Source organism: Phacochoerus africanus, chromosome 11, assembly GCF_016906955.1.
Source record: "Phacochoerus africanus isolate WHEZ1 chromosome 11, ROS_Pafr_v1, whole genome shotgun sequence".
Classification (NCBI taxonomy): Eukaryota; Metazoa; Chordata; class Mammalia; order Artiodactyla; family Suidae; genus Phacochoerus; species Phacochoerus africanus.
The window spans coordinates 131,042,073-131,068,441 of record NC_062554.1 but is presented as its reverse complement, the minus strand read 5'-3'; the positions used below and the strand labels follow the sequence as shown (position 1 = coordinate 131,068,441).

Genomic DNA, 26,369 nt, shown 5'->3' with positions numbered 1-26,369 from the left:
CAGGACGTTGGGTGTCTGAGGAAGAGGCTGAGCTGTGATATAACCTGTGAAAGTTTACCATGCTGCTGTGGGTTAAAAGCAAAATAATTTAGTCTAACAGGAGGGCTTATGTGCTAAATAGATGCAGAATAAAAGAAGTGATGAAGCAACTTGGGAGGGGGCAGTTATTCCAGGAAGCCCTCCTGAGGACTGAGGAGGGGGGACAGGCAGGAGGGGAGGGAGGGGACACTGGACCACAGGCAAAGGCATTTCTGAGGGTCAAAGGAAGGAATGAATAGTTGTTTTTAATGGATGGAAGTAGATTATTCTGGAGCAGGCTGATGTAGAGGTGGTTTATGTGGGAAAAAAAAATCGCCTAATAATTTGGGATGTGGCTTCAACCTCTCAATAGCACTCCCTTGACCTTCCTCCAAAATGCCCAGTTTCGTGTGTTTGCTTTGGACGGTCAGATGCTAAACTCTCAACCCTTCCATGATGCTAACAATCCCGTGTATATGACTTCACTTCACTTCACCGACACTGGGTCTTTCTAACAAGTGTGACTTCTGTAGCCCCCATCTCTCCCATTGCCTAACTGTCACGCTGGATTTTCTCGGCCTTACCTCTGTTTAGGCCTTGTCCAGCAGCTGCAGGGCCTTCTGCACCTAACCTAGCTATTCCTAACTTCCTTCGCATCATTTCTCCTCCCTGGATGACCTCTTGTTTTGTTTGTTTGCTTTCATTTTTCAGCCACACCCCTGACTTAGGTAAGTTCCTGGGCCAGGGATAAAATCCTAGCCAAGGCTGCGACTTACGCCACAGCTGCAGCCACATGGAAATGCTAACCCACGGTGCCAAGCCAGGGATTGAACCTATGCCACTGCAGAGACGATGCCAGATCTTTAACCTGCTTCACCACAGTGGGACCTCTGGAATGCCTCCTGTTTAAATCTCCTAATTCATGCCCTTCTCACTCTTTTCAAAGAAAACTCAAAGTTCTTTTCTTGTTAGGAAGGCCGACCCCCAAGACCATGTCCAGGTTCAGTGGTTTGTTAGGAAGACTCAGAGGATTCAGGGTCCATAATATTGCACAGGTGATTGCATAAGAAATGAAGGTGGTCGGAAGTGCTATGAGGGAGAAGCACAGGGGGTGACAGGGACCTGAGCTGGCTGAGGAGGCATGTGAAGGCTCAGCTGAATTCATGATGCTCAAGCTGGGCTTGGATGAGTTTAGTTCAGTGAGTAGGCAGGGAGGATGGAGAGGAGGTTTCCAGCAGAGACAACAGCTTGAGCAAAGGGACACCAGCAAAGGCCAGGAGGAAGGAAGGTTCTCCACTCGTATGAGGAATGGCAAAAAGGCCAACGAGGCTGGAAAATAAGGGGTGGGAAGTGAGATAGCCTGGAGATGTGGGCAGGACCAGGCTATCATGGGTAAGGGTTTGGAACTGTGAGAGTAACAGGAGGCTGTGGAAAGTCTGTATGAGTGATAACACTTTGGCTTTTTCAAAGGCCACTCAAGCTGCTATGTGGAGGATGCTTTGGGGGAGTGAGTGGGTGAAGGGAAACCAATTATAGGATGGGAGATGAGGGGGTGGACCAGCTATAGGAGGAGAGATGGGAGGGTGGGCCAGCTATAGGAGGGGAGATGGGCGGGGTGGATCAGCTGTAGGAGGAGAGATGGGGGGACCAGCTATAGGATGGGGGGTGTATCAGCTATAGGAGGGGAGATGGGGGGTATATCAGCTATAGGAGGGGAGATGGGGGGTGTATCAGCTATAGGAGGGGAGATGGGGGGACCAGTTATAGGAGGGGAAATGGGGGGGTAGATCAGCTATAGGAGGGGAGATGGGGGGTGTATCAGCTACAGGAGGGGAGCTGAGGGGACCAGCTCTAGGAGGAAACACCAATTATAGGAGGCTGTTGCCAAGGCCCAGGGGAGGGGATTGGGGCTTGAATCAGGGGCTGGTCGTGGGGGAGGAGGGGAGGCATTTCAGGAATGATACCAGTTGTCTGGTGACAACAGCAAGATAAAAGGTGGCCCCTCACGGAGTGGGAGCTCTGAAGAGAGAGCAGCTCAGGAACGGAAGAATTGGTTCTGTTTCGGGTGTGCTGGCCTTGGAGCGTGTGTGACACTGAAAAGCAGACACCAAGTGGGCAGGAGCGCATGTGGAGCAGGACGTGATGGAGACACACTCGGGAGTGGCTGGTTCCTATGAGGTCTTTGATGCCAGGACAGTGTGGTTTCAGGGACGCTAAAGGGAAATAATATTTTAAAGTGTTGGTTTAGGGTCGAGGTGGGAGTCACTAGCGTCAGGTGTTGCTGGGAAGCCAGCCAAGATGAAGACTGAAGATTGACCCTTGGCTTAAGTGACCCTGCAGTCACTGGGTCCTGGGTGGGGGCAGGGTGAGTGGCTGGGGAGGGTGTGAGCCAGGCCGGGGTGGGCTGGGGGTCAGAGTGAAGAGAGGCCAGAGGAGCTGTCACTCCACTGGGGGAGGGTGAGTTAAGAAGTCTGTGAGAGGAAGGAAAGCTCGAATTTTGGAGAAATTTCGGAGAAATATGGGGGTTGCTTTCATTGTAGGAGAGGCTCGTATTGTGTGATGGAAGGAGCTGGCTGAAAGGGAGAGGCTGACAGCGAACCCCCTCTTCCCAGCAGAAGAGCCCTGCGGGGCCAGGCGGTCAGGGCAGGTGGAGAGCTTGGCCTGGCCCAGGGTCGCTCTGCCGTGGCCCCAGGAGGGAAAGGACAGGCCCGCTCCGGGGATACGCTCAGGTCTGGTGGCAGGAAGTGGAGGTAGCTCTGGTCTAAAGAGTTCTATTTTTTTCTGTGCAGTAGGAAGTGAAGTTTCCTGGTGAGACTGGGGGGTGTGGTCAAGGTTTGCAGAGAAGAGAAAGGTTTGAAACAGATGTTGAAAACAAGAGAGTGAGCTGAAAGGGAAACTGGCCCGGGGCTCTTAGGACCTGTTGATGTGATGAAGACGCCAGAAAGGACTCTAGCACCTGTGATTTTAGGTCTCTAGCAGTTAGGGAGGCACCGCGGCACGGGCCGCACACCTGTTTCTTGAGTCGAATTGTTGGCCTGCTCACCTCTGAAAATCCTTCAGAGCATTTTCCCTCCCACCCAGGGGCCTGGGTACCCACTCTGACCCCCCGGGCAGGGCCAGATGACGTTGGTAGGAGCAAGGAGCCCTGTTGACTGTCCACTCTTCCAGCCCCGAGCGGCCAGGCCCTCCCGCCCTTTACGCTGACTATGCCCCGTGTCAGCTGTCGTGATCCGTTGCCGCCTTCTCTAGCTGTGGCTGGTAGAATTTCAGGACTTAGAATCAGTTGAGAAGAAGTCTTAGAGACTGGGAGGCATGCTCGATGGGAGAGAGGCTGGCCTGCTTTCTGCAGAAATTAGAAATCCGCTGTCCAGCCTTTCCAGAAGTATCTAGTGAGTGCCTATCCTATGCCCTGTTCTAAGGATCAGTACCTCGGTAAACAAAAGAAACATTCCTGCCCTCATGAAGCTTCTATTCTGGCAGGAAAACACAGTAAAGAAGTAAGCATATGGAGCTCCCGTTGTGGCTCAGTGGGTTAAGAACCAACTGGTATCCACGAGGATGCGGGGTCCATCCCTGACCTTGCTCAGTGGGTTAAGGATCCGGCGCTGCCGGGAACTGTGGTGTAGGTTGCATATGCAGCTCAGATCTGGTGTCACTGTGGCTGTGGTGTAGGCCGGCAGCTGCAGCTCCGATTTGACCCCTAGCCTGGGAACATCTGTATGCCGCAGGTGCAGCTGTAAAGAGGGGAAAAAAAAAAGTAAGCTTATACCCTGTTGCTACATCGTAAGAAGTGCTTTGGAGGAGAATGGTTTCCACTTCGAGGGAAAGTGCTTCGTGGGCTGCCGAGGGTGTTGCGATTTCACATCGTGGGCCAGTGAAGACCTCACTTGCAAGGTGACATTTGAGCAGCTCTCCCTGAAGTGCAGTCCAGGCGGGGGACAGCAGGCAGAAGGCCCTTCTCAACAAGAAAAAGCAAGGCTGATAGGCCCAGAAGGCACTGGGAAGTGGAGACGGAGAGCGAGGGCCAGGTCACAGGATGCTAAGGACGCTGGCTTTTTTATTTTTATTTTTTAGCAACAAACTTTCATTGCCTCCAATAATATCAAAAGTCATCAACATGACATTTTAACACAGCAGGTCCTCATTTAGTATTTTATTCTATAGAAATACTGACATGAGATTGCAACAGTTTATCTCAAAGCATATTATTTGTAACACTCTTTGTTACTGGCCCATCCATAAGGCAGCAATCCTTCATTTGATGTGAGTTGGATCGACTACGGTATGTCTGTACACCGCATTGATACTTAGCAACTAGATATAACAAAGTAAATCCATACGCTATAATGTCATATATGTATATACATATATATACACCTGCATACTGTGTCTCTAGCTACAGTACACACGCATACACACACACACACATACACACGTTCTAGAGTACACACACACATTCTTTGGCATTAGCCGTGCTGATGATGATTTTGTAAAGTTTTTTCCCAAAGTGAGGACACTGGCTTTTACCCTGAGTGACATGTGGCCCCTGGGACAGAGGAGTGACATATCTGACTTCTGCTTTCAAAGGGATCCCTCTAACTGCTGGGTTGTGAATAGACCGTGGAGGGGCGGGGACAGAGAAGGAGACCGGCTGGGAGATGGGTGCTGTCACCCGTGGGGAGAGGACAGTGGCTTAGACTGGGATGGTTATGCTGAAGGCAGGAGGAGTAGGTAGCTTTGTTTGGAGGAGAACCCAGAGGATTCGATGCCGTGGGATGGAGCGTCAGAGCAGTCAAGGGTGACTCCAGTTTTTGGCCCAAGCCACAGGGTGACTGGTGGTAGCGGTTTGCTGAGGTGGGGAGGTGGTGGCAGGAGCTGGTGGAATGCCTCAGATTTGAGGGGCTGAGTGAACACACGTGGAGCTATGGACGAGGCAGCCAGGGTGACTCATGGTCAGGGTGGGGTCCAGACCGCAGATAGAAACTGGGGTATTATCAGCCTTAGATGGCATCTCAGGCAGGAGCTGAGATGGGCTTGCCATGGGCACGAGTATAGATGGATGAGAGGAGAGGCCCAGCACCAGCCTGGGTGCCTGAGGGTGGGGCGGTGAGGAATGGCTGGGGAGGACAAGGGGACCTGCAAGCTGTCACGGTGGCCTGGCTCGGCACCTCTCACACTGTAATAGACTGCAGAATTGAGCCTGGGAACTTGCTTAGAAAGCAGACTTCTGGCTACTACTGAGAAATCCTGATTCTGAAATGTATGACTTAGGGCATGCTGAGCTATTGCAATAAGAAGGCCCCCAAAACAGGTCTGCTTCTCTGGGGTCAGGTGTGCAAGCTGGCATTTTCCTCACGCTCCAGGGCATGTTCTTAGCAGAGTGTCCAGTGACTCAGCCCCTCTGGACACTGTCACTGTGGCATGTGCCTGGGCACGCTCCCCACGGGGCTGAAAACCCCTTGGGAACAGGAACTGTCTGGTAACTCGGGGCCCGGTCCCACTGCACCCCCTCCCACAACTGAAGGAGATTCAGACCCCTGCATGCAGCAGGTGATGAATAAATGCCGGCTAGGAGTGAAGACTGGACAAACATGAATATTAAGTGCTTATTTTTGTGCCAGACAGTGCGTGCTAATCATGTATGTGGATTAACACGTTTAATTTGAACTCCGAGCTTTAGGGACAAGTGTTACTGTCTCATTTCCTAGAGGAAGAAAAGGTGAGACAGTAAGTGAATGGCAGAAGAGGATGGCCCACAGCGTTCTGGGTCCAGAGCGGGTTGCTGGCCAGCAGGCTGTAGCGCCTCTCATCAAGACCTCCCTTTTGGTACCTTTTCTTCCAGCCAGGACACAGAGTCAAGGGCACTGGACTTGGAGTCAGGACACCTAGATTCAAATTCCTGCCCCATCACTTGTTAGTGTAGATACTTCACAACTTGGGGCCTCACATGCGTCCCTGGAAACACGAGCAGGATGTTCCCATGCGCTTAGCGTGAGGCCTGGGCGTGAGGCTGTGTGTGAAAGTGCAGATGGCAGAGCGCTAGAACGTGGAAGGTCTTACTGAGAATGTCAGACCGTGGCACCCCTGCGATTGCCCCCAAGAGCTGCCGTGGGGTTTAGATGGTAGAAAATCAGCAGGCTTTCCTTAACCAGTCAGTCCGTCTGTACCATCCTCAAGCAGTGCTTCTCCTTAAGATTTGGTTTAATAAGTGTCACTAGTTTAAAAAAAGACGGTGAAGCTTTTGGCTAGCTGATCCCCTAAGCCCTTCTACCACCGATGGGCTCCACTGTTGGGAGAAAGCCACCCCTCAGATTCTGTCTGCTTCCCTTGGGTCCCTTCCCTGGGTCCCCCACCCACTTTCCTTCGGTCCTGATCAAGCCCCCCAGTCCAGTCCCACCAGCCTGTTGTCAAGCGTTGAACTGAGGGGCTGCAGTGTTTTGAGCGCTGGACTCTGGGCTGCCGGCCCAGGGTGTGAGCTGGGCATCTGGGCTGGGCCTGGCAGGAGTGGGCCCCAGGAAGCTTCTCCCTCCAGGGCCGGGGCGAGAGGGTCGCCTTTGGTCCCGTCTGCTTCCTCTCTCGCCGCCAGCGGGGAGGGGATTGCCCGTCTGCCTCTCACAGGCCATCGACGCAGGGCCCTGCCACAGGCTCTCCCGGCTCCGGGGGCGGTTGCAGCTGACAGCACATCACACGTCTGTGGTCAGCTCTGGAGAGATGAAGCTGCCGCAGTGGCAGCTGTGCGTGCGCCTTATGGGAAGATGAGGCACAGCTCAAGTGATGCTGGCCTTTGGTATTTAAAAGCCATCCAAAGGTCAAGCCAAGCTTTCTGGATCCTCCTTGGCACGTCAGTTCTGTAGGCCTCTCCCCTTTTCTTAGAGCACCCTTAGGCCAGGGAGGGTGGGGCCGGGCCCGGTGCCCTCCTAAAAATGCTTCTGGGTTCCCAGCCAACTCTGAGCCATTGCCCTTGGCTGTGTGTCCAAGTTCCCAGGTGGCTCTGCTTACAGGGCCCCTGAAATCTCCATCACATTCTCTGAGCCTGCGCTCGCCCACCTGTCTGTGGGAGAAAAAGGCCGGTCAGAAGGGGAGAGAGGGGCTCTGAGACGGTAGCCTAGTCACGCAGAGCAGCGGGGCTCCCCCACCCCACTCGGGAACAGTCCCGCGTGGGAGAAGGGACCTTTCTAAGGAGGAGAGGTAGCAGTTGAGGCAGGAACGAAGGGCAGAGGGCAGACCTGGCTTCTGGGGAGCTCTGCAGGAAGCCTCCTAGAGGTGTGGTGGGGGCAGGAGGAGAACCAAAAAGCACAATGTCCCCAGGGCCAAGGGCAGGGGCTTTCGAGGAGAGAGAGCCAAATGCCCCCAAGAGGGCAGAGGGCAGCCGTTTGGGAGAGACCGGTTGGCAAGTCTGAGGCTGTGAGTACAGGTCATCAAACGAATCTGAGGCGCCTTTCCAGACCATGTAGGACCTCAGCTGCCCCCCCCACCCCCAGCACCCAGATGGTTCGGGCCCCCGGGTTGTTTAAGGGCAGGCGGAGCAGAGATGAACTCGGGCTGGGAGTGAGGCTGCGGGGAGTTGCCCTGAGGAGGGGCGCTGCTCTGGACCCAGCGGTGGAAGGGGCAGGGGGACGGGAAGTGGCTGGTGCAGGGGTTGCTGGGCTGAGGCTGGCGAGTGGCCCGCAGGCCACGCTGGGCCGGGCTGGGGCGATGGTGGCCCAAGTAGTCCGGCCCTCCGGCCCCGCGCTGCCTTTCTGCTTCCTCATCCGTGTCCGCATGTAGGAGCGTCTCAGCAGAGGCGTACTTTCCTAAAGGGCCTGGTTGGTGGCTGGTGTTTAGCGGGAGATGGTCCAACGTGACCATAAATTCAAAGTAATGCGCGGGGTGACGTGAGTAGGGAACGTGGGGAGGACGAGATAGAGACCCGAGGAAAACGGCAGGAGGAAGGCAGCTCTGGGTAGAAAAGGGCAGCCAGCTCAGTTGAGAGTCACAGACCCCTGTGTGGGCATGGGTGGTGTCTGGAAAAGCAGGTGGGGTCGGCAGGTGCAGCTTGGCGTGTGCCCGTGGAGCAGGGTGCTGTCCCTGCTCCCGGGGATGTTAAGGCCTCCATTAGGAGTGCAGGCTGCAGGGGGAACGGGGGGGGGGGGGACAGTGGGGGTCGGGGGTGCTGAGTGGGCTCACAGGACTCAACTCCTTCATCAGATCAATGGCTACCCATCACTTTCGCTTCTGGACCCAGGCGGGGGCCCGAGGGCAGGAGTACAGGCTACGGAAACAGCACAGTCTGTTTGCCACGAACAGGTAGGGGGGAGCCATGAAGGCGTGAAGAACGTGTGGGGAGGAATTAGGAAGATTTAGGCAGGTCTTGAGGGGGCCGAGGCAGTGGTCTTCTCACTTGAAGGGGTGTCTTTGGAAAAGGGGCCAGGCTCTCCCTACGGGCCTGAACCACCACTGACCTCCCTCCCTTCGTGCTCACGTTTCCATCTCAGTGACAGCACCACCTCTCCCATCTCAGTGACCAGCACCACCTCTCCCCCTCACAGTGACCAGTACCACCTCTCCCTTCTCAGTGACCAGCACCACCTCTCCCTTCTCAGTGACAGCACCACCTCTCCCAGGTGTTGAGGCTTTGATCCTAGAGTCCACCTCAGTTCCTTCCTGCTTCAAGCCTCACACTTGGTCGCCCTGTCGTCCTGAAACCCCCCAGTTTGCTCCATTTCCCCACCACTCCTGTAGACCAGGCCTGCACCATCTCTCCCCAGCTCTTGCAGCATCTTCCTCTAGATGTACGCTGGCCTCCTAACCGCTCTCCCAGCTGCCCTGGACCCCACAGTCCACTCTCCGTTCAGCATCCAGAATGGCTTTAGATTCCAGAGCCGCTGGCACCTTAAAACACTTGCGCTGCTTCCCTCTGCTCTGCTCTCTCTCTTTTTTGTTTTTGGCTATGCCTGGGGCATATAGAAATTCCCCAGCCAGGGATTGAACCCATGCCACAGCCGTGACCCAAGCCACAGAAGTGACAACGCTGGCTCCTTACCCTGCTGAGCCACTGGGGAGCTCTGCTCTGCTCTTTGAATAAACCCAGATTCCTTTCCATGGGCCCCAGGGCTGTGCAGCCTGGCCCTGCCCTACCTCCTACTGCTCTTCCTTCTGTCCCTGACATGGGGGCAGCACTGGGCTCCTTTCTGCCCCTCACACCTGACAAGCGCGTTCCCAGAACTGGCCACCACCCATGCTGTCCCTCCGCTCGGGGTGTCCTTCCTGCCCCGCCTGCACTTGCCCCTTCTCACCCTTCCAGCTGCTGATCGAGGCCTCCAAGGCCGTCCCTGTCTCAACATCCTGCTTGCTTTCTCCAGAGAACTGATGATAATTTGTAATCCCCGCCTTTGCTCGTTCATCCCTTTCCTTCTCTACGAGGTCGTGAGCCCTGCAGGAGCAGATTGGACTGTTCCTCCTGGGTCCCCCACCCTCACCCCAGCCAGGTCCAGTGCCTGGCGTGGATACATCAGCGGGGAAGGGCTCTGAGGCGAGTGCTTAAAAATAATAATAACAGCAACCACACCAGCACCCTCACAGTGCTTGGTGCGTTATCACCATTCTAAGCTCTTTGCGTGTCGGGTAGAGGGGGGCCTCGGCCACTTTTCCTGTAAAGGGTCAGATCATGACTAATTTAGGCTTTGGGAGGCCACGTGGTCTGGGGCACAACTGCTCAACTGCCCTGACCACGCAAACAGCCATGGATCATATATCCATGAGTGGACGTGGCTGGTTCGGATAAAACTTTGGTTACCAGGGCAAGTGGTATGAAAAGTATGAGCTTATTTACTCTTCAGAAATTCTGTAGCAGCTCTGATCTTATCCCTGTCTTACAGACAAAGAAACTAGGAAGCAGAGGGACTAAGTCACTCGCCTGAGGTCGCGTGGCTCTTCAGGGACAGAACCCAGATCGAGCCCGGGCAGGTCCCCTCAGAGTCCACGGTGGCAGCGGCTACTTGGCAGCCACTCCTGGGGAGCAGGGAGGAACCGCAGCTCCTCCTTATCCCCCCCAGGGTTCCGGAGCCTCCTGCCTGCGGGGGCTCCCCAAGCTTCCTCCTTAGAAAAATGGGGATGATGGTAAGAACGTGTACATCACAGGGTTGCCCCCAGGACGGACACGAGACCACGCATGAAACTCAGCTGCATCTGAGCCCGGGCCTGGCCTCCGGGAGTGTGCTCCCGACCCACATCCAGCCCCAGCCATCAGGTGCTTTTCATGCCGTCCTCTCGCCCTCGGGCTGCCTCTTTGCGCTTGGTCCCAGGTTGTCTTCATGGCCCTCCTTCCAAGAGCCCGTCTCCGCCGAGCCCGCGCACTCATCCTGAGTGTCCCTTCTTCCATCCCAAACATGGGTGGGCGGCGTGCTCTGTGCTGGGCCTGGGCTGGACCCTCAAGCAGCTGGCTGGTCAACCCCGGACAGCAGTGGGCACGGCGATGGGTCAGGAGCTGAAGCTGAGGGTTCGAGTCAAGCCTCTCAGAAAGGAAGCTCTCATGCGGGAAGCCCAGCAGCCTTTCTTTGTCTGCTCTGAGTCCTGGGAGCAAGTGGCAGAGGTTTCCTGCAGCATCACCTGCAGCCACGTGCACTCTGGGGGGGTTCTGCGCACAAGACGAAGTCCCCTTCAAGGCTCCCCTGAGTGAGCAGCCACAGCCCGGGCCCAGGGCAGGAGGCCTGCAGCCCCTGACCCCCCCACCCCCACCCCCGACTCCACCAGCAGCGCTCTGCTGCCCTCCCAGGAAAATGAGGAACCAGAGGTTTCCCGACAACTTGGAGAGAAATCACACTTCTCTTCAAAGGAATTAAAATCATGCCCACATCATTCTCCATCCCATGTCCAAGCAAACCCTCTTCTGTGAAAGCGTAAGGAAAAGAAAAGACACCCTCCTTCCGCCTCTGCGACACCAAAGCCAAACCATCCTGTGGATGGGATGGGGCGGGGGGTGGAGGCCCTTGGGGGGCCGCCGGCTCCCCGTCATGTTAGGCCCGATGGAGAATGGCCTCGTGATGCCTGCCTTTCTCCCAGGCCTTCCTCCTGTCCAACTGGCATGGTTCACGTTAAGGAAAATAAACGCAGTCTGTCCCGGAGGCCACACCATGGCTGTGTGGTTGTGTTAGGCTGTGGCGACAGCGGAGAGGAGGAGGCCGAGGGCTGGAGCAGAGCCTGGCCGTGGTTCTGAGGGGTTCACCTTCAGAGGAAGGCGCTTTCCGGGCTGTTGCCAACACGGGCTTTGGGACAACTTGAGCCCGTCTCAGTTCTCCCTGCACCGCGGGGATAACGCGCCAGATGAAGGGGCTTTTCTTCTTCCTCTTCTGCCACCAATGCCTCCTCCTCCTCTTCTTCTTTTTTGTGTTGTTTAAAATTTTCCTGCTAGTAGCCGTCCTTCCTGGAAGAGCAGCATCTGAGAATCCAAGGGCTGGGTGTGACTTTGAGAAAGGGAACTGCCTGTCCTTCGCCGGGTGAGCATCTGACCGCCTGAGCCGGGGCTGGACTCTCTTAGGACCCTGCCCGGGACACAGATGCCGGCGTTTTGTTTTATACCTCGTCCTCACCACTCCCCGCCATCCTCCCTCCTTTAATTTAAGTGCAGGACCTGTGGTTGTGTCTCGGGCGGGTTTGGGAAATACGAATTTGCACTTGCTTCCTGTTGCTGGATGCAAGTTGACTCCTTGAGCTCCTGGTGAGGCCGGAGCAGAGCTGAGAGCTGGGCAGTCTGCCTTCCGGCAGCCCATCCTGTAACTGGCAGCTTCATGGGCCGGCGTGGTACGGTCTGTCAGTGGTCCATGGCTCCAGGACCACCCTGGGGCACCTGGCCAGCCTAGGTGCCTCCCTCTTATCACCCGGGCCCTGTACGTAAGTCTCCCCTCCCTTACAAAGGGCCTTGGGGATGCTGCAGGCCTCAGGCTGCTCGGGCACCAAGGCCCACTTCACAGCCCCCTGGACCCTGAGAACTGCTGTGTAACCCATCACTAGCAGGGATCTCAGACCTCGTCGAGGGGGAGGGTCACACAGGCTGAACGGGGTTACCTCGGGGGAAGCAGCCCCAATTAAATCCCAAATGAGGAGGAAGAGGGCTGTGCTGGGGTGAGTGAGAGGACCAGACACAGCGGACCCCAGCACTAGCTGCGAGGGGCTCAGCCACTGCCGACTCTCTGGGAGGCCCTGTCTCCCCAGAGCTTGCGTTCCTGACATAGACCTAAACCCAGCATGTCATGTGCCATCACCGAAATGACAACCAGATTGCATGCAAGATTGAAAAATTTCTTTTAGGAGTTCCTGTCGTGGCTCAGCAGTTAACAGAACCTGACTAGGAACCATGAGGTTTGTGGGTTCAATCCCTGGCCTTGAGCACAGTGGGTTAAAGATCTGGTGTTGCTGTGGCTCTGGCCTAGGCCGGCAGCTACAGCTCTGATTGGACCCCTGGCCTGGGAACCTCCATATGCTGCAGCTGCGGCCCTAAAAAGCAAAATAAAATTAAAAAAAAATTGTTTACTGATACCCCAAAGGAAATGTGGCCATTCCTCAGAATCGTCGAATTTACTCAGGACACGCGTTAGGTATTGTCGGCTGGTCTACTCACCCGCACCCCTAAGACTGCCCCTGAGGCACCCCGACCTGGATGTGTCTCCTGCCCGCACCCTTTGCGTTCTCGCTTCTTGCCTTCACCCTCTCCCAGCGGCGCCATCCTCTGCTCCACTTCCAAACCGGAGCCTGGGAGGCACCCTCCACGCCCTCGCCCGCAGCCCTTCCATGGAACCCGCGTCGAAATCTGTGCCTTTTCCCTCGGAATGCCTCGCCACGTGGCTCCTCTTTGTCGCTGCCTTACATCAGGCTGTCGCCGTCCAGCTCTGGTCTGAGGCCCTAGCCTCTTCCCCTCGGCTCCCCGCCGGGGCCTGTCCTCTGTGTCTGTCACCCCTTGAAAGGTCCAGGCCTCGCAGGGAAAACTGGAATTCCTTCCCCGGGGCGATTGCTCAGGGCTCTTCACCGCCTGTTCCTCCCCCTTCTCCAGGGTCTCCCGGTGACTTTTTAGGTGTTCCCAGCAGGGAATTTAGTTGCAGGAGTCTGCAGTGGGCTCCACAGGTCAGGGCAATACTGGGAAGCCACACAGGAGGCTTGGAGGGAGGCAACCCCGAGGTGACTCACCGTGGGAAGCTGCCCACCCCTTCCTTTAAGGGCAGAAGTGATGCAGGGAGCATGTGGTGTTCCCAGGGCTTTGGAACTGGGCACCTGCCTGGTGGAAGCTGGTCTGCAGAGCGAGGGGCCGTTGCTGGTGATGAAAGCCGCGGAGGGGCGTTCCTGTGGTGGCTTAGTGGGTTAAGAACCCGACTAAGATCCATGAGGACGTAGGTTCGATCCCTGGCTTTGCTCTGTGGGTTAAGGATCTGGCGTTGCTGTGAGCCATGGTGTAGGTGGCAGATGCGCCTCCGATCTGGCGTTGCTGTGGCTGTGGCGTAGGCTGGTGGCTACAGCTCCAATTCGACCCCTAGCCTGGGAACCTCCATATGGTGCAGGTGCGGCCCTCAAAAGAAAAACAACAACAACAACAAATAAAAGCCTCGAGGATCCCAGTCACTGTTGCGCTGCTGCCCACCCCCAGGGGATGAGGGAGAAATGTGCTGCCTCTCCTTTCCTCCAGCCTCGCTGCTGAACCGGGCCAGAAGCCAGGGAACCCCGGAAACAGAGGGGTTGTGTGGGGGGGTCACCCCTCACCTCCCTTCAGGGTGCAGACCAGAGCAGAGCAGCGCAGCTCTGAAAGCAGACAGGCGGCTGACCCGCATGTCCCCTGACTCCACTTCAGCGACAGTCAATCATTTAGGGTTCCAGAACTCGGTGATGCCGTCGGGGAAACTGTTTTCTCTGCTTCATCAAGAAAATGCCTCCTCCTTCAGGACCAGCGAAGTGTTATCTCCTCTGTGGAGTCAGCGCAGACACCTCAGAAAATGTTAGCTGCCCCCCATCTGAACCTGTCTCAGTGGGACTTGCCACCAGGGTATTGCCTTGTATCACTCCCCTGTCTGAGCCCCCCTGGGCAGATGCGTTGTCACAGGTCTCTGCATCCCTGAGTCTGTGCAGGGATGTTCAGACAAGGCGGCCGTGGCCATCTCCCCACGTGGCACGGCGGCTGAGGGCAGAGCAGGGCCTGAGCCCAGGCCTCCGCTCATGCCCTGGGATTCTATCTGTAGCCACCGGTAACTCCCAAGAATCAGAACTTGAAAACCTTGGAGGCAGCTCCTGGACTTACATCTTATGAAGCAGATCATAATATATAAAAGCATTCGGGAGTTTTCCAAACCTTCATTAATCTAAGCAAAACGTTTGGTGGAGGTGGGGGTGGGGGGTGGGGCTGTGGAAGTCGTGTGGACAGAGACCTTCCTTTTTTGTTAAACTAGTGACTAAATTCGCCTAGACTGGTATCCTTTTTTATTGTAACGAAAAGCCAAACTCTTGCTGCTTGGGGATGTGAGACACTTTGTTATGCGCCCCGCCAGACGGAGCAGAAGAACGTGTAAGCAGTAAACAGTGGGGCCAGGTCCAGGGGAGAAAGGAATTTAAATTGCGACGTCACAGCTTTTCTTTGGAATTTCTAGAAAATTCTCAGGAAAAGGATGCATCAATTTATGAAGCTTAAAAATGGCCTTTAGGAGTTCCCGTCCTGGTGCAGTAGTTAACGAATCCGACTAGGAACCATGAGGTTGCGGGTTCGGTCCCTGCCCTTGCTCAGTGGGTTAACGATCCGGCGTTGCCGTGAGCTGTGGTGTAGGTTGCAGACGCAGCTCGGATCCCGAGTTGCTGTGGCTCTGGCGTAGGCCGGTGGCTACAGCTCCAATTCAACCCCTAGCCTGGGAACCTCCATATGCCACGGGAGCGGCCCAAGAAATAGCAACAACAACAACAACAAAAGACAAAAGACAAAAAAAAATGGCCTTTAAAAAAGACTCTGTAAGAGTTCTTAGGGAGCAGATGGGGAGTGATTTTCTCTTGTCTTTTTGGGTTTGAGTGAATAACTTCAGCAGGGGGGCCGCAGTCATTCCATGGAAGGCAGGAATGAGGCACCATTTTCTGCAGTCAGGAGATAGACAAGCTCTAACGGTCATTTTGAAGATTGTTTTGTTTCTTCTTTATAAGAACCGAGCTCTTGTGCTCTTCCTGTTACATAAGCTGTTATACCCAGAGGGGGAGGATTTTCATAAAATGGAGCTCTTACTCATTTCCACCAAAGAACTGCCCGGGGATGACAGAGCACCAGCTGGGAGTGTTAGAGAAATGTATTTGTTAGACCAAGAAATGTCAGCCTTTATCGTTCTATCATTGGGGCTCTCGAATGTCCGCGAGCACAGCACGCTGATTCCATTTTTGGAGCTGAGTCACAGGCCTGGGGCGGCTTCAGAGGAAGGAGGCAGACCCCGGCTCCCTGTCTGTGTAAGAACATCGCCCTGAAGCATTGTGAGTCTAAAGGGTAGAGCAGAGCATAAGTGCCTAGTTTTCAAAATGTTGAATGCGACAAGAACTTGATTTTGTAAAACAAACGTTGGGCCAGATAGCAGATTGGAGAGGCACCGAGGCGACAGATGTGCTGTCCGGGGCCGGGCAAGACACACAGTGGTGGGGACAGCGGGCCGGGGCCCCGGGTCCTCCGCGGGAGCCTGCAGCCTGGCTGTGAGGGTCACGCCCTGCCGCACCTGCCAGTGCGAAGCCTGACCGCCACGCAGGCCCACCTGGCGGCCTGATGGAGCGGGGGTCCCCACAGTGGGCTTCAGGGACCCCGGGGATGCTGGAGCAGCGCTGACTGGGAATTGAGCCTCCGACAGCTAATGGGCTCTTAGCTCCTTCAGGTATGTTTAGACACAAAATTGACAACTTTTACAAACCAGGGCTTCTCCCCAAGGGGAGCAGATTGTGAAACATTTCCCAGCACGCCCCTGCCTGGGGCTCGCGGCCACCCTTTCCAGGGATCTGCACGGGCAAAACTCTGCCTCGTCACATGAAGGTGTCATTTTCCATTTTTACTCTCCTTTCACGAGTGTGCAGATGTTTTCCAGCCATAACACGATGTGATACTGCAGCTGATGGAATGGGCAATAGATATGAAGATCCAACTGCTTTCTCTGAGGCCCAAACAGACATGTGCAAAAATGTGAAAGACAAATAACTAAAATTCAGAGTTCCCACTGTGGCGCAGTGGGTTAAGAATCGGACCTCGGCAGCTCAGGTTCAATCCTCAGCCCGGGAACTTTCATAAACCATGAGTGCAGCCCCAAAAGAAAAAAACGCCACTCTTCTCACTAATTTTTTTCTTTCAGAAAATGATTATTTTTCATAAAAACATTATTTATGTTAACATATAATTGGCTTATTATTATCTTAGAGTGAATTAATAAAATTTTTAGGAGTTCCCTTGTGGTGCAGTGGGTTAAGGATCCAGCATTGCCGCTGCCATGGCTTGGGTTGCTGCTGTGGTGAGGGTTCAGTCCCTGGCCTGGGAACTTCCACATGCTGCAAGTTTGCCCCCCCCAAATAAATATTTAATTCCTTATTTTAATTTCAAATATGGTAAACATTAGTAAATATAACCCACATAATCCCAAACTCTTGGAGTCGTCAATTTTTTTAAGAGACTTCATTTTTTAGGGTTGTTTTCCATGCACAGCAAAATCGAGTGGAAGGTAGAGAAAGACGGGCAGACACACAGATAAGCACATTAAATCCTTGTGCCAGAAAGAGGATAGGATGGCGTGGAGGGGAACCCAAACTGAGTTTTGTACGTCGCACTGCCCTGTGCTGGGGAGTGAACAAGCCTGCTGCTTTGGGGTACATCTCTGGGGGCCCACACTTAGGGGCCGTGAGGCATAGGCACCAGCCTGGCCTCAGGAGAGCATCCCACGGGAGCAAAGGCGGTGCTTGTTCTCCTTCCCGGGGGTCAAGAACACGGGGCGGATGGGGGCAGGTTGTAATGGGTTCTCCCTCTCCTCTGGGAGAAAGGCAAGTCTTGGTGTCAGTCAAGGGCTACGCCTCTTCATCTTTGTAATTAACTTTTTGTTGGAAGGGGAACAATCCCATCTTGTACGGCTCCCTCCACCCATGAGGTTCTGCAGGAAACACATGCAGAGAGGAAGCGGGCGGGGGCCATTGGTTCCAAACCCCAGGATGAAGAAAGAAATTCTCCTGGTCTGCTGGGCTCCTCGAGAGAGCAAGCTTTATTTGCCGAAAGAGACCAGTTGCTCCCTCTGCTGCTTTCATCCAGGCTGCACCCTGGACTCAGACCACACAGCAGCAAGAGGGGCCAGCCGCTGACCTGGGCAGAGATGAGGGTTGAACGGGGCCGCCCATCTCCCGCCTACACGGTCAGGCCACGCAGCTGCTCCCCGGCCCAGTGACCTCGTCAGCTGCAGGAGAATCCCGAGGGAACCCCAAGAACAAGCCAAAGCAAGCAAGCCTGAAGGCCAAGGCTTCCTGTACCTTGTGGAAGGACGTCACCCCCACGGACCCCCCATCCTCTGCCATTTGCCGGACACTGAAAGCATCACTCCTGGGACTGTGTCACAAGCAGCAGCCTGCCTGCAGAGGAGGCAGGGCTGTTGTTCACCTGGGGACCACTCGTGGGGTCTCGATGGTCCATGAGAGTCCAGATGTCAGGAGTTTCTGTCTTGGCACAGTGGTTAATGAATCTGACTAGGAACCACGAGGTTGCGGGTTTGCTCTCTGCCCTTGCTCAGTGGGTTAAGGATCTGGCGTTGCTGTGAGCTGTGCCGTAGGTTGCAGACCCGGCTCAGATCCCGCATTGCTGTGGCTCTGGTGGAGGCCGGTGGCTACAGCTCCGATTAGACCCCTAGCCTGGGAACCTCCGTATGCCGAGGAATCGGCCCTAGAAAAGGCAAAAAGACAAAAAAAAAAAAAAGTCCAGATGTCAGGTGTATGTGCTATTTCATGGGGAAAAGGTCTAGAATTTTCATCACATTTTCAAAGATGGGGGAAGTTCTTGCTCAGGAAAGCTTAAGAATCACTAGGTTGGAGGCCAACACTACTTCTAGCTGCCCTGTTGAGGGTTTTGCAAGTCCATTCAATAATGTAAATTCAACAAATAGCTGAGTTCTCCACGCCTGGCTTAGTGCTAAGGGTTGGACACGCAACAGTGAGCAAGACCAGATGCTATCTGAGTGTCACCAAGGAGCATAAATAAAACTAATCACACAAATGCACGTCCAGTCTCACATCAAGTGTTGCTCTGAAGGAAAGGAAGCCGGTTTTATGACAGAACAGTGGACGAATCTATTTTTTGGTTTTGTATATTTATTTATTTTTTGAGTAGATACTAGGTAATATACTCATGTTCAAAAATTCAAAAGGATTCTATAGCAAAAACCCCACCACCATTACCTGCCCTGATCTCCTTGCCACTCTCTGGGAGTCATGCATATTTCACAGAACGGTGACCAGACCTCCTGCTGTTAGACCAGAGGAGAGAAGAGAAAGCTTACCCGGGAACATGAAGCTTGAAATGACCTTTGAAGCATGAATATGAGTTAACTAAGCACAGAGGACTGGAAGGGGATGAGGAAGCCCAGAAGCAACAGCTTGTGCAAAGGCCCTGTGCAGGAGACAGCACGGTGTCTTAGAAGAACTACAAGAAGGCCTGTGTACCTGGAGCCGAAAGCGAGGGGCGAAGAGATGCAGGATGCTGCTGGGTGAGCAGGATGCATTCTTGTAGCTGCTTAGCACTGTGGGTTTGCCCCGAAGGGCCCTGGGACGCCACCGAGTGATGAGGGGAGATAACCTTCCATCAGCCTTGTGTTTTGAAATTATCACCCTGGCTCTAGCAAGGAGCATGGATTGGAGGAGAAAGCCATTCATGGGCTTTTGTTTAGTTCAAGTGAGAAATGGTGTGGCCTGGTGGTAGTGTTACATCTATATATTTTGCAAGAAATGTACTGGTGTGCGAGAAACGTATTCTCGCTTCTGAAGAATGTTCGCAAAATGTTTATTTCAATTCTCTCCACTGAGTGGAAGGACAATCCGTAACAAGCATTTACTCAGAATGTAGTTGACATCCGGCTATATTTTGTCCCAGCCTGTGGCCCCGCTGCCAGGATAACAGCGTCCTGTAAGAGGATGATGGACAAAAGGCTCGTGTCTCACAGAATGCTGCTGGAAGTCACCTGGTCCAGCCTCTCTCCTGAGCACCCCAGAGGCCGCTCCCCTCTGCAGGAGCCTTCCAGGGCCAGGAGGTGGTGGGTGGTTGTTTCACAGCCGTGGCAGAGTGACCCTGTGGGTCGTGTTCACTAAGGAGGAAGCAAATAGTGACAACGCCCGGAGGCTGCAGAGGTTTGGGAATTGGCCCCTGAATTTTCCTCCTCTTCTCCTCTCCCCCCAGAATGGCCTCTTCTGAGGAGCAAGGGGCTGTCCCCTGTGGTTTCATCCGCCAGAATTCTGGCAACTCCATCTCCTTGGACTTCGAGCCCAACGCAGAGTACCGCTTTGTGGAGCCGCTGGAGGAGCGCTACAGGTGCGCCTTCTGCCGCTCGGTGCTCCACAACCCCCACCAGACGGGCTGCGGGCACCGCTTCTGCCAGGACTGCATCCTGTCCCTGAGGTGAGTGGACAGGGCCGGGCTCCGGCCAGAGCCCCACGGGGGAGGGCGTCCCTGGGGTCTCAGTGTCACCTGTGGCTGTCCTCGTGGGTTCGGGAATTGCTGTGGTTGGCCACAGAACCACCCGCAGGGGCACAGGCTCTCCCAGGGTCCTTCTCTGAGAGCCAGAGGAGGGATCGGCTTTTCTCCCTCACTCTCTTATGGACACTCAGCTTTTCTCAAAATTCAGACACCCCTGTTTTGCCCGCGAGGGCACCCTGGTGCACGGTCTGTGCGGGAGGCCTTGTACCTCAGCGGCTTTCCTGAAGGCTCCTTGCTGCCCTGGGTGCTGTCTGCTCCTGGCAGCTGGAAGTCTGGGTCATGCCCTTTTGAGGGTGGAGACCAGGACACACATGGAAGCAGGCGGTGGGGGCTCCCACGGAACTTGTACCCAGCTTGGCAAGGGGGTTATTCCAGCGCTTTCACACTCACTCCTGGGTTTGTTCATTCAGCACCTCTGGGTTCCAGGCACAGCTCTGTGTACAGAGGCGAAGAGCCAAAAGTCCAGTGTGAACCAGGCCTCTAGAATCTTCCATTCCAGTGAAAGCGACAGGTTGTGGTACCGTGTGATAAGCACGGGACTGCCGTGGAAACGTTGGCCGAGGACTTGTGGCTCTGTCTGGGGGACTAGCTCCTTGTCCTGGAGGATGAATAGGAGTTTCTCAAGCCAACTGGGGAGGTGCTGAAAGGGGCCTCCTGGGGGAGGGAAGAGCCTGGGGAAAGGCAGGACCCGCCTGCATGGGGTCAAGTGCAGCTGGAGCACTTGAATGGGCTGCTGAGCTCAACTCTTTAATTCTGGCTTCAATTTTGTTTTTCTTTCCAGAGAATTAAATGCAGTCCCACTCTGCCCTGTAGACAAGGAGGTGATCAAATCTCAGGAGGTAAGACAATCACTGCTTAGGCTGAACAATTCTCTGGGCGACAGGCTGGAGCACAGAGTGGCAGGGGACCCTCCTTGCAGTCTGTGTTCTTCTGCCGTGATGACAGGTCAGACCCCACTCCTGCTCCTGTTCAAGGCAGGCTTGTTTGGGTCTTTCCTAGCCTCCCCAGGACGCTTCTCCAGCTCCCTCCTCCCCCTCTTCACCCTCTTCTTATACTAACCCCAGTTACGGTGAGTTGCTTGGTGAAAGGAAATATCTTGCTTCCTGGAATTTAATTTGTCCTCTGTTTAATCTTTAAAATTTTGTTCTATTACAATTATTATGTCTAACAATAGCTTTATTGAGATATAATTTAGATGCCATAAAATTTGCCTTTAAAGTGTACGTGTTGGAGTTCTCATTGTGGCCCAGTGGTAACCAGCCCAACTAGCATCCATGAAGATGCGGGTTCGATCCCTGGCCTTGCTCCATGGGTTAAGGATCTGGCATTGCTGTGTGGCATACGTCACAGACACGGGTCAGATCTGGTGTGGCTGTGGCTGTGGCTGTGGTGTAGGCCGGAAGCTGCAGCTCCAATTTGACCCCTAGCCTGGGAACTTCCATATGCTGTGGGTGTGGCCCTGAAAAAAAAGGTATGTGTTTCTTGGGTATGTGCCTAGGAGTGGAATTACTGGGTCACATGATAATTCTGTTTAACATTCTGAGGAACCGCCACGCTATTTTCCAAAGCAGCTGCACCATTTTACATTCCTACCAGCAAGAGAGTTCTGATTTCTCCATATCCTTGCCGAAATTTGTTATTGTCTGTCTTTTTCACTCTAGACTTCCTAGTGGGTAAAAAGAGGCATCTCGTGGTTTCCATTTGCATTCCTCTAATGGTTAATGATGTTGAGCATTTTTTCATGTTTGGCCATTTGCATATCTTTGTAGCAATTCCTAGTCAAATCCTTTGCCTATTTTTAAAGTGGATTATTTGTCTTTTTATTGTTGAATTCTAAGTGTTCTTTATGTGTTCTGGATGTAAGTCCCATATCAGATACACAATTTGCAAATATTTTTCCCCATTCCATGGGTTGTCTTCTGTAAGTCTGGACACTTTCACGGTGTCCTTTGAAGCACAAGGTTTGCATTTTGATGAAGTCTTGCTTGTCTTGTGTTTGTGTGTTTTGGTCGCTTGTGCTTTTAGTATTGTATTTAAGAAATCATTATCTGACCCATGGTTGTGAAGATTTTCTCCCTTAGAACTGCCTTTGAGGAGTTCCCTGGTGGTGCAGCAGGTTAAGAATCTGGTATTGTTGCTGTAGCAACTTGGGTTGCTATTGTAGCGTGGGTTTGATCTCTGGCCTGGGACTTTCCACGTGCTCTGGGTGAGGCCACACAAAAACAAAAACAAAAACAAACTTCATTTGAATCTCAGTTTTCTTTATTTTAAAAAAAATTAATTATTTTATTTTATTTTATTTATTTTTTTGTCTTTTTAGGGCCACACCCACGGCGTGTGGAGGTTCCCAGGCTGCACCTGGAAGCTGCAGCTGCCGGCCTACGCCACAGCCACAGCAATGCCAGATCCGAGCCAAGTCTGTAACCTTCACCACAGCTCACGGCAACCCCAGATCCTTAACCCACTGAGTGAGGCCAGGGATCGAACCTGCGACCTCATCGTTCCTAATCGGATTCGTTTCTGCTGCGCCACGACAGGAACTCCTCAGTTTTCTTTCTTTAAATTTTCGTTACAGGACCTCCTCTAGGAATTTCCCTGAGCATCTCGTCAGATGTACGTGCTCCTTGTCTACCCTCTCTCGATGTGTTTTCCAACCGCCCAGCAGAGGACAGGGCTGTCCTTGTGTCTGCCTCACCTACTAGGCCAGGGCTTGGCATACTGTAATACGAGATTCGTTGGGGCAAATCCAGCCTGCCACCTGTTTTTATATGGCCTGTGATCTAAGGATGGTTTTTATATTTTTAAATCATTGAAAAAAATCCCAAGAAGGGTTCAAGGAACTCTGTACTATTTTTGCGACTTCTTGTGGGTCTTTATTGCACAATGAAAGTGTATTTTACAAATCAAAGAAGAACAATGTTTTTGTGCCATGTGAAACTTATATGAGACTCACATTTCAGGGTCCATAAAAAACATTTTATTGGAACCTAGGCAAGCGCGTTCATGTGAGCATCGTACCCAGCAGGGTTGAACACAGCACCGCCATGCGGCCGCCAAAGCCGAAAATATTTGCTGTCTGGCCCTGTCTGGAGAAAGTTTGCTACCCCCTGGTTTGTGCGGACATACAAGTCAGCACAGCTTCGGTGACACCACCAGATGACTAATACAAACGTTTACTCTGGGACAGGAAGCTGAAATCATCCCCCTCAGCCACAGCCCCACCCCCTGACCTTTGAGCATGTGAGGCCAAGGTCAGCACGAGATGCTCCTGGCTTCAGCCTACAGCATTAGGTGCTAAATTACCTGATGTGCATGTCTGGTGGCCTGTCAGAGGTATCTGAGACAGCCTTTTCTTTCCTGGTGGTGAATCTGGTATTTCCATTCCAACCACTGACTGGAAGTTTCCACCCAGCTTTGGAGATATACTTGAAGACCCAATGAATAATAGCTTCGTTCACATTGCTCTAAAGCTTCGGAGTGTATGAGACCTCTTATGCTTATCTTTTAGGTGTTTAAAGACAATTGCTGCAAAAGGGAAGTCCTCAATTTATATGTATTTTGCAAAAATGCTCCTGGGTGTACCGCCAAGATCATTCTGGGACGATACCAGGTTGGTATAACTTGTGAACAGGACTTGCCTTTGCCATGTCCCCAGCGCTGTGTTACTGGGCTAAGCACGGTCGGGAGAAGATGCTCTGGGTTGCGCGCAGAGAAGTCCCGTCTGGCAATGCAGCTGCTTACGGTGGCAAACATCAGGGCTAAGGCGTGAGTGAAGAGAGTCGTCTGTGTGGAACACATGCCGTGTGTGCTAGACCTTAAATTGTGGGGTAGGGATCACTGATCCAAAAGAGAAGCTGTAGGACGTGCTGAGCAAAAGAAACGGTCAAGCCAGGACATGTCTTTGGTTTGGCTTGGTTTGTCTTTTTTGGCCGTCCTGTGGCATTCGGAGTTCCCAGGCCAGGGATCAGATCCCAGCCGCAGTTGTGATTTAAGCTGCAGCTGCGGCAACGCCAGATCCTTAACCCACTGTGTCAGGCTGGGGATTGAACCTGGGTCCCAGCGCTCCCAAGACGCTGCCAATCCTGATGTACCACAGCGGGAACTCCAGGACATGTCATTTTTGAAAAACTGTGAAGGATTTAGGGTCTGTAGGATGGGAGCCAGGGGCTTGACTGCAGAAAGACACAATTGTAAGGGTCCCTGCCCGGAAGCATTTGCAGATGCCGGGGTAGGAATTTCCCAGCCGCTGTGGGTCCTGGCCTCTTAGAGGTTGTGATCTAAGGCACACAACAGACCAGAACAGAGCTAGGATGTAGTTTAAAGCTGCAGCTTTGGGGAGTTCCTGTGGTGACTCAGCAGGTTAAGAACCTGACATAGTGTCAAGAAGGATGTGGGTTCGATCCCCGGCCTCGAGATCTGGTGGCGGTCCCAGACTCGGCTTGCATCTGGCGTTGCTGTGGCTGCGGCTGGCAGCTGCACCTTCAGTTCTACTCTGGCCCGGGAACTTCCACATGCCTCAGGAGCGGCCCTTAAAAAAAAAAAAAAAAAAAAAAAGTAAGGCTTTGGTACAAGATGCAAACAAACTAGGTGAAGGGTTGTTGAGTGCCTTTCTGATGAAGCTGTCCTACCTTGCTCTTCCGTCCAGCGGAGGAAGGTTCTCAAATGCAAAGCAGGAAACGTGGCTCTGCCAGGGCAGGTCCATGTCAAGTTCAATCACACTGCAAGTGAATAGGAGGCATCTCTAGCTTTCAGAGGATCGCTTGGAGGTGCTGCAGTCTCATGCTCCTACCCACACATTTTGGGATGTATTTCAGGGGATTCAGGCTTTTGCTCATCCTGCCTCTCAACCCGCAGGTGCTGAGCTCAGAAATGTGTAAATGGTTTGCAGGTTAACCCAGGGATTTCTTTGGAAATTCACAGAAGGTTTTTGTGCTTTCCTAAAATAGTCTTCCGTCACTTGCTTTGATAGTCTGGTCCTAGAGCAGGGCCTCTTTACCGATTTTGTCATCACCGAGCCTGAAATGGAAATGAGGCTCAGAGGGACCACTGACCAGCGTTAGTGACCCGAGACCAGTGGCTGGTTTCTTCTTACCTGTTTCCTTTTTCCTCTCATCCTCTGTTCTCTCTCACCTTGCTTGCTAAGTATAAGACCTTACGGTAGCAGAATCCTGATGCGGGTTGGCTGTTTGGGTGAGAGCTGAGGGGTAGCATCCATGGATTTTGGAAAAGACGTGGATTTCAGTTGCCACTGCTTGTCTCTCACTACTAGAGGCAAAAGAAAATAGCCCTGATACTATTTACCTCCTGTAGAAAAATTGTGTGCCTTTTTTTTTTTTTCTTTCAGCAAATTCTTTCTCTCAGGAGCCAGAGAGTAGATGGTTGAGGCTTTGCTGGACATGCAGCGTCTGTCGTGGGTACTCGACGCTCCCATTTCAGAGAGAGGCAGCCACAGCCAACATGTGAACAAGTCTGGCTGTTCTCACTAAAACTGTATTTACAGAAACAAGGAGCAGGTCAGGTGTGGCCCGAGGGCCATGGCTTGCCAGCCCTGTTTTAAAGGATCTTGTGGTGGGGAAACAAGCTCATTAGGATTTTTTTTTTTTTTTTTGGCCACAGCCATGGTGTGCCAGGGACTGAACTTGAGCCATAGCAGTGACAGTGCCGAATCCTTAACCACTATTCTATCAGGGAACTCCATGAATTTTGATAACTTGTCAGCATCACAGTAACCTGTGGTCTTAGCCAAAGACTTTGTTAAGATGTACTCACTTGAAAAAATCTGTAATGTGGAATTCCCTGGTGGCTAGTGGGTTAAGGAGCCGACGTTGGTATTGTCACTGCTGTGGCTCTGGTTACTGCTGTGACACCTATTTGATCCCTTTTCCTGCATGCCACAGACATGGCCAAAAAAGAAAAAATCTGTAACATGAAGAACTCTGTCCCTGTCACCGTTCCCTAATGTTCTGGTTTAAGAATCTCTCCTGGCTTCACAAGGCTCACCCTTCCTGGTTCCCCGGGCCTTCGGTCCTGTGGTCTGCTCGCTCCTTTTCTGTACTGCTTCTGGAACAGCTTCCTCGTCCTCCCTTTCCTTCTTTAGTCCTTCCCCTTCCTTCACTCACTCAGGATGAGGCCTTTTCTTCTTCCCTCGTCACCCTGCGGCCTGGCTTTTACCGTCTACTGGGCAGAGATTAGTCCTTGGTGCTCGAGTGGGCTGGAGGAAGGACGAAGGAAATACAGAATGCTCTTGAGGAGGGAGTTCCCACCGAGGCGCAGCGGAAACGAGTCTGACTAGCATCCAAGAGGAGGCAGGTTCAATCCCTGGCCTCGCTCGGTGGGTTAAGGATCCGCCATTGCCGTGAGCTGTGGTGTAGGTCACAGATATGGCTCGGATCTGGCATTGCTGTGGCTTTGGTGTAGGCTGGCAGATGCAGCTCTGATTGGACCCCTCCCCTGGGAACCTCCATATGCCGTGGGTGCGGCCCTAAAAAGACAGAAAAAAAAAAAAAAGCCCTTAAGGAACTGGTAAATTAATTGGCATGCCTAAGGAAAATAGCCAAGAACTAACCTGAGAACATGAGCAGGTTAGCAGATAATCTAAGATAAACTTGGCATGCTTCCTTCATCACCCATGTCCCTGTCCTCCAAACGAGGCCAGCTTTCCCAGCCGAGA

At 53.2% G+C, this 26,369-nt stretch overlaps 1 protein-coding gene across 2 annotated transcripts in view; it reads left to right on the top strand.

The window, feature by feature from the left end:
- The window catches only part of TRAF5 (TNF receptor associated factor 5), a 44,105-nt gene that overhangs the window by 5,444 nt on the left and 12,292 nt on the right, over positions 1-26,369 (top strand). Inside the window, exons 2-4 of one of the 2 annotated variants that reach the window (XM_047752402.1) lie at positions 19,403-19,621; positions 20,481-20,538; positions 23,208-23,309. In XM_047752402.1, the coding sequence (XP_047608358.1) occupies positions 19,404-19,621; positions 20,481-20,538; positions 23,208-23,309 (378 nt within the window). In that variant the 5' untranslated portion in view covers position 19,403. The remainder of the gene's footprint in view (positions 1-19,402; positions 19,622-20,480; positions 20,539-23,207; positions 23,310-26,369) is intronic. The other variant, XM_047752403.1, reaches the window with a different exon arrangement.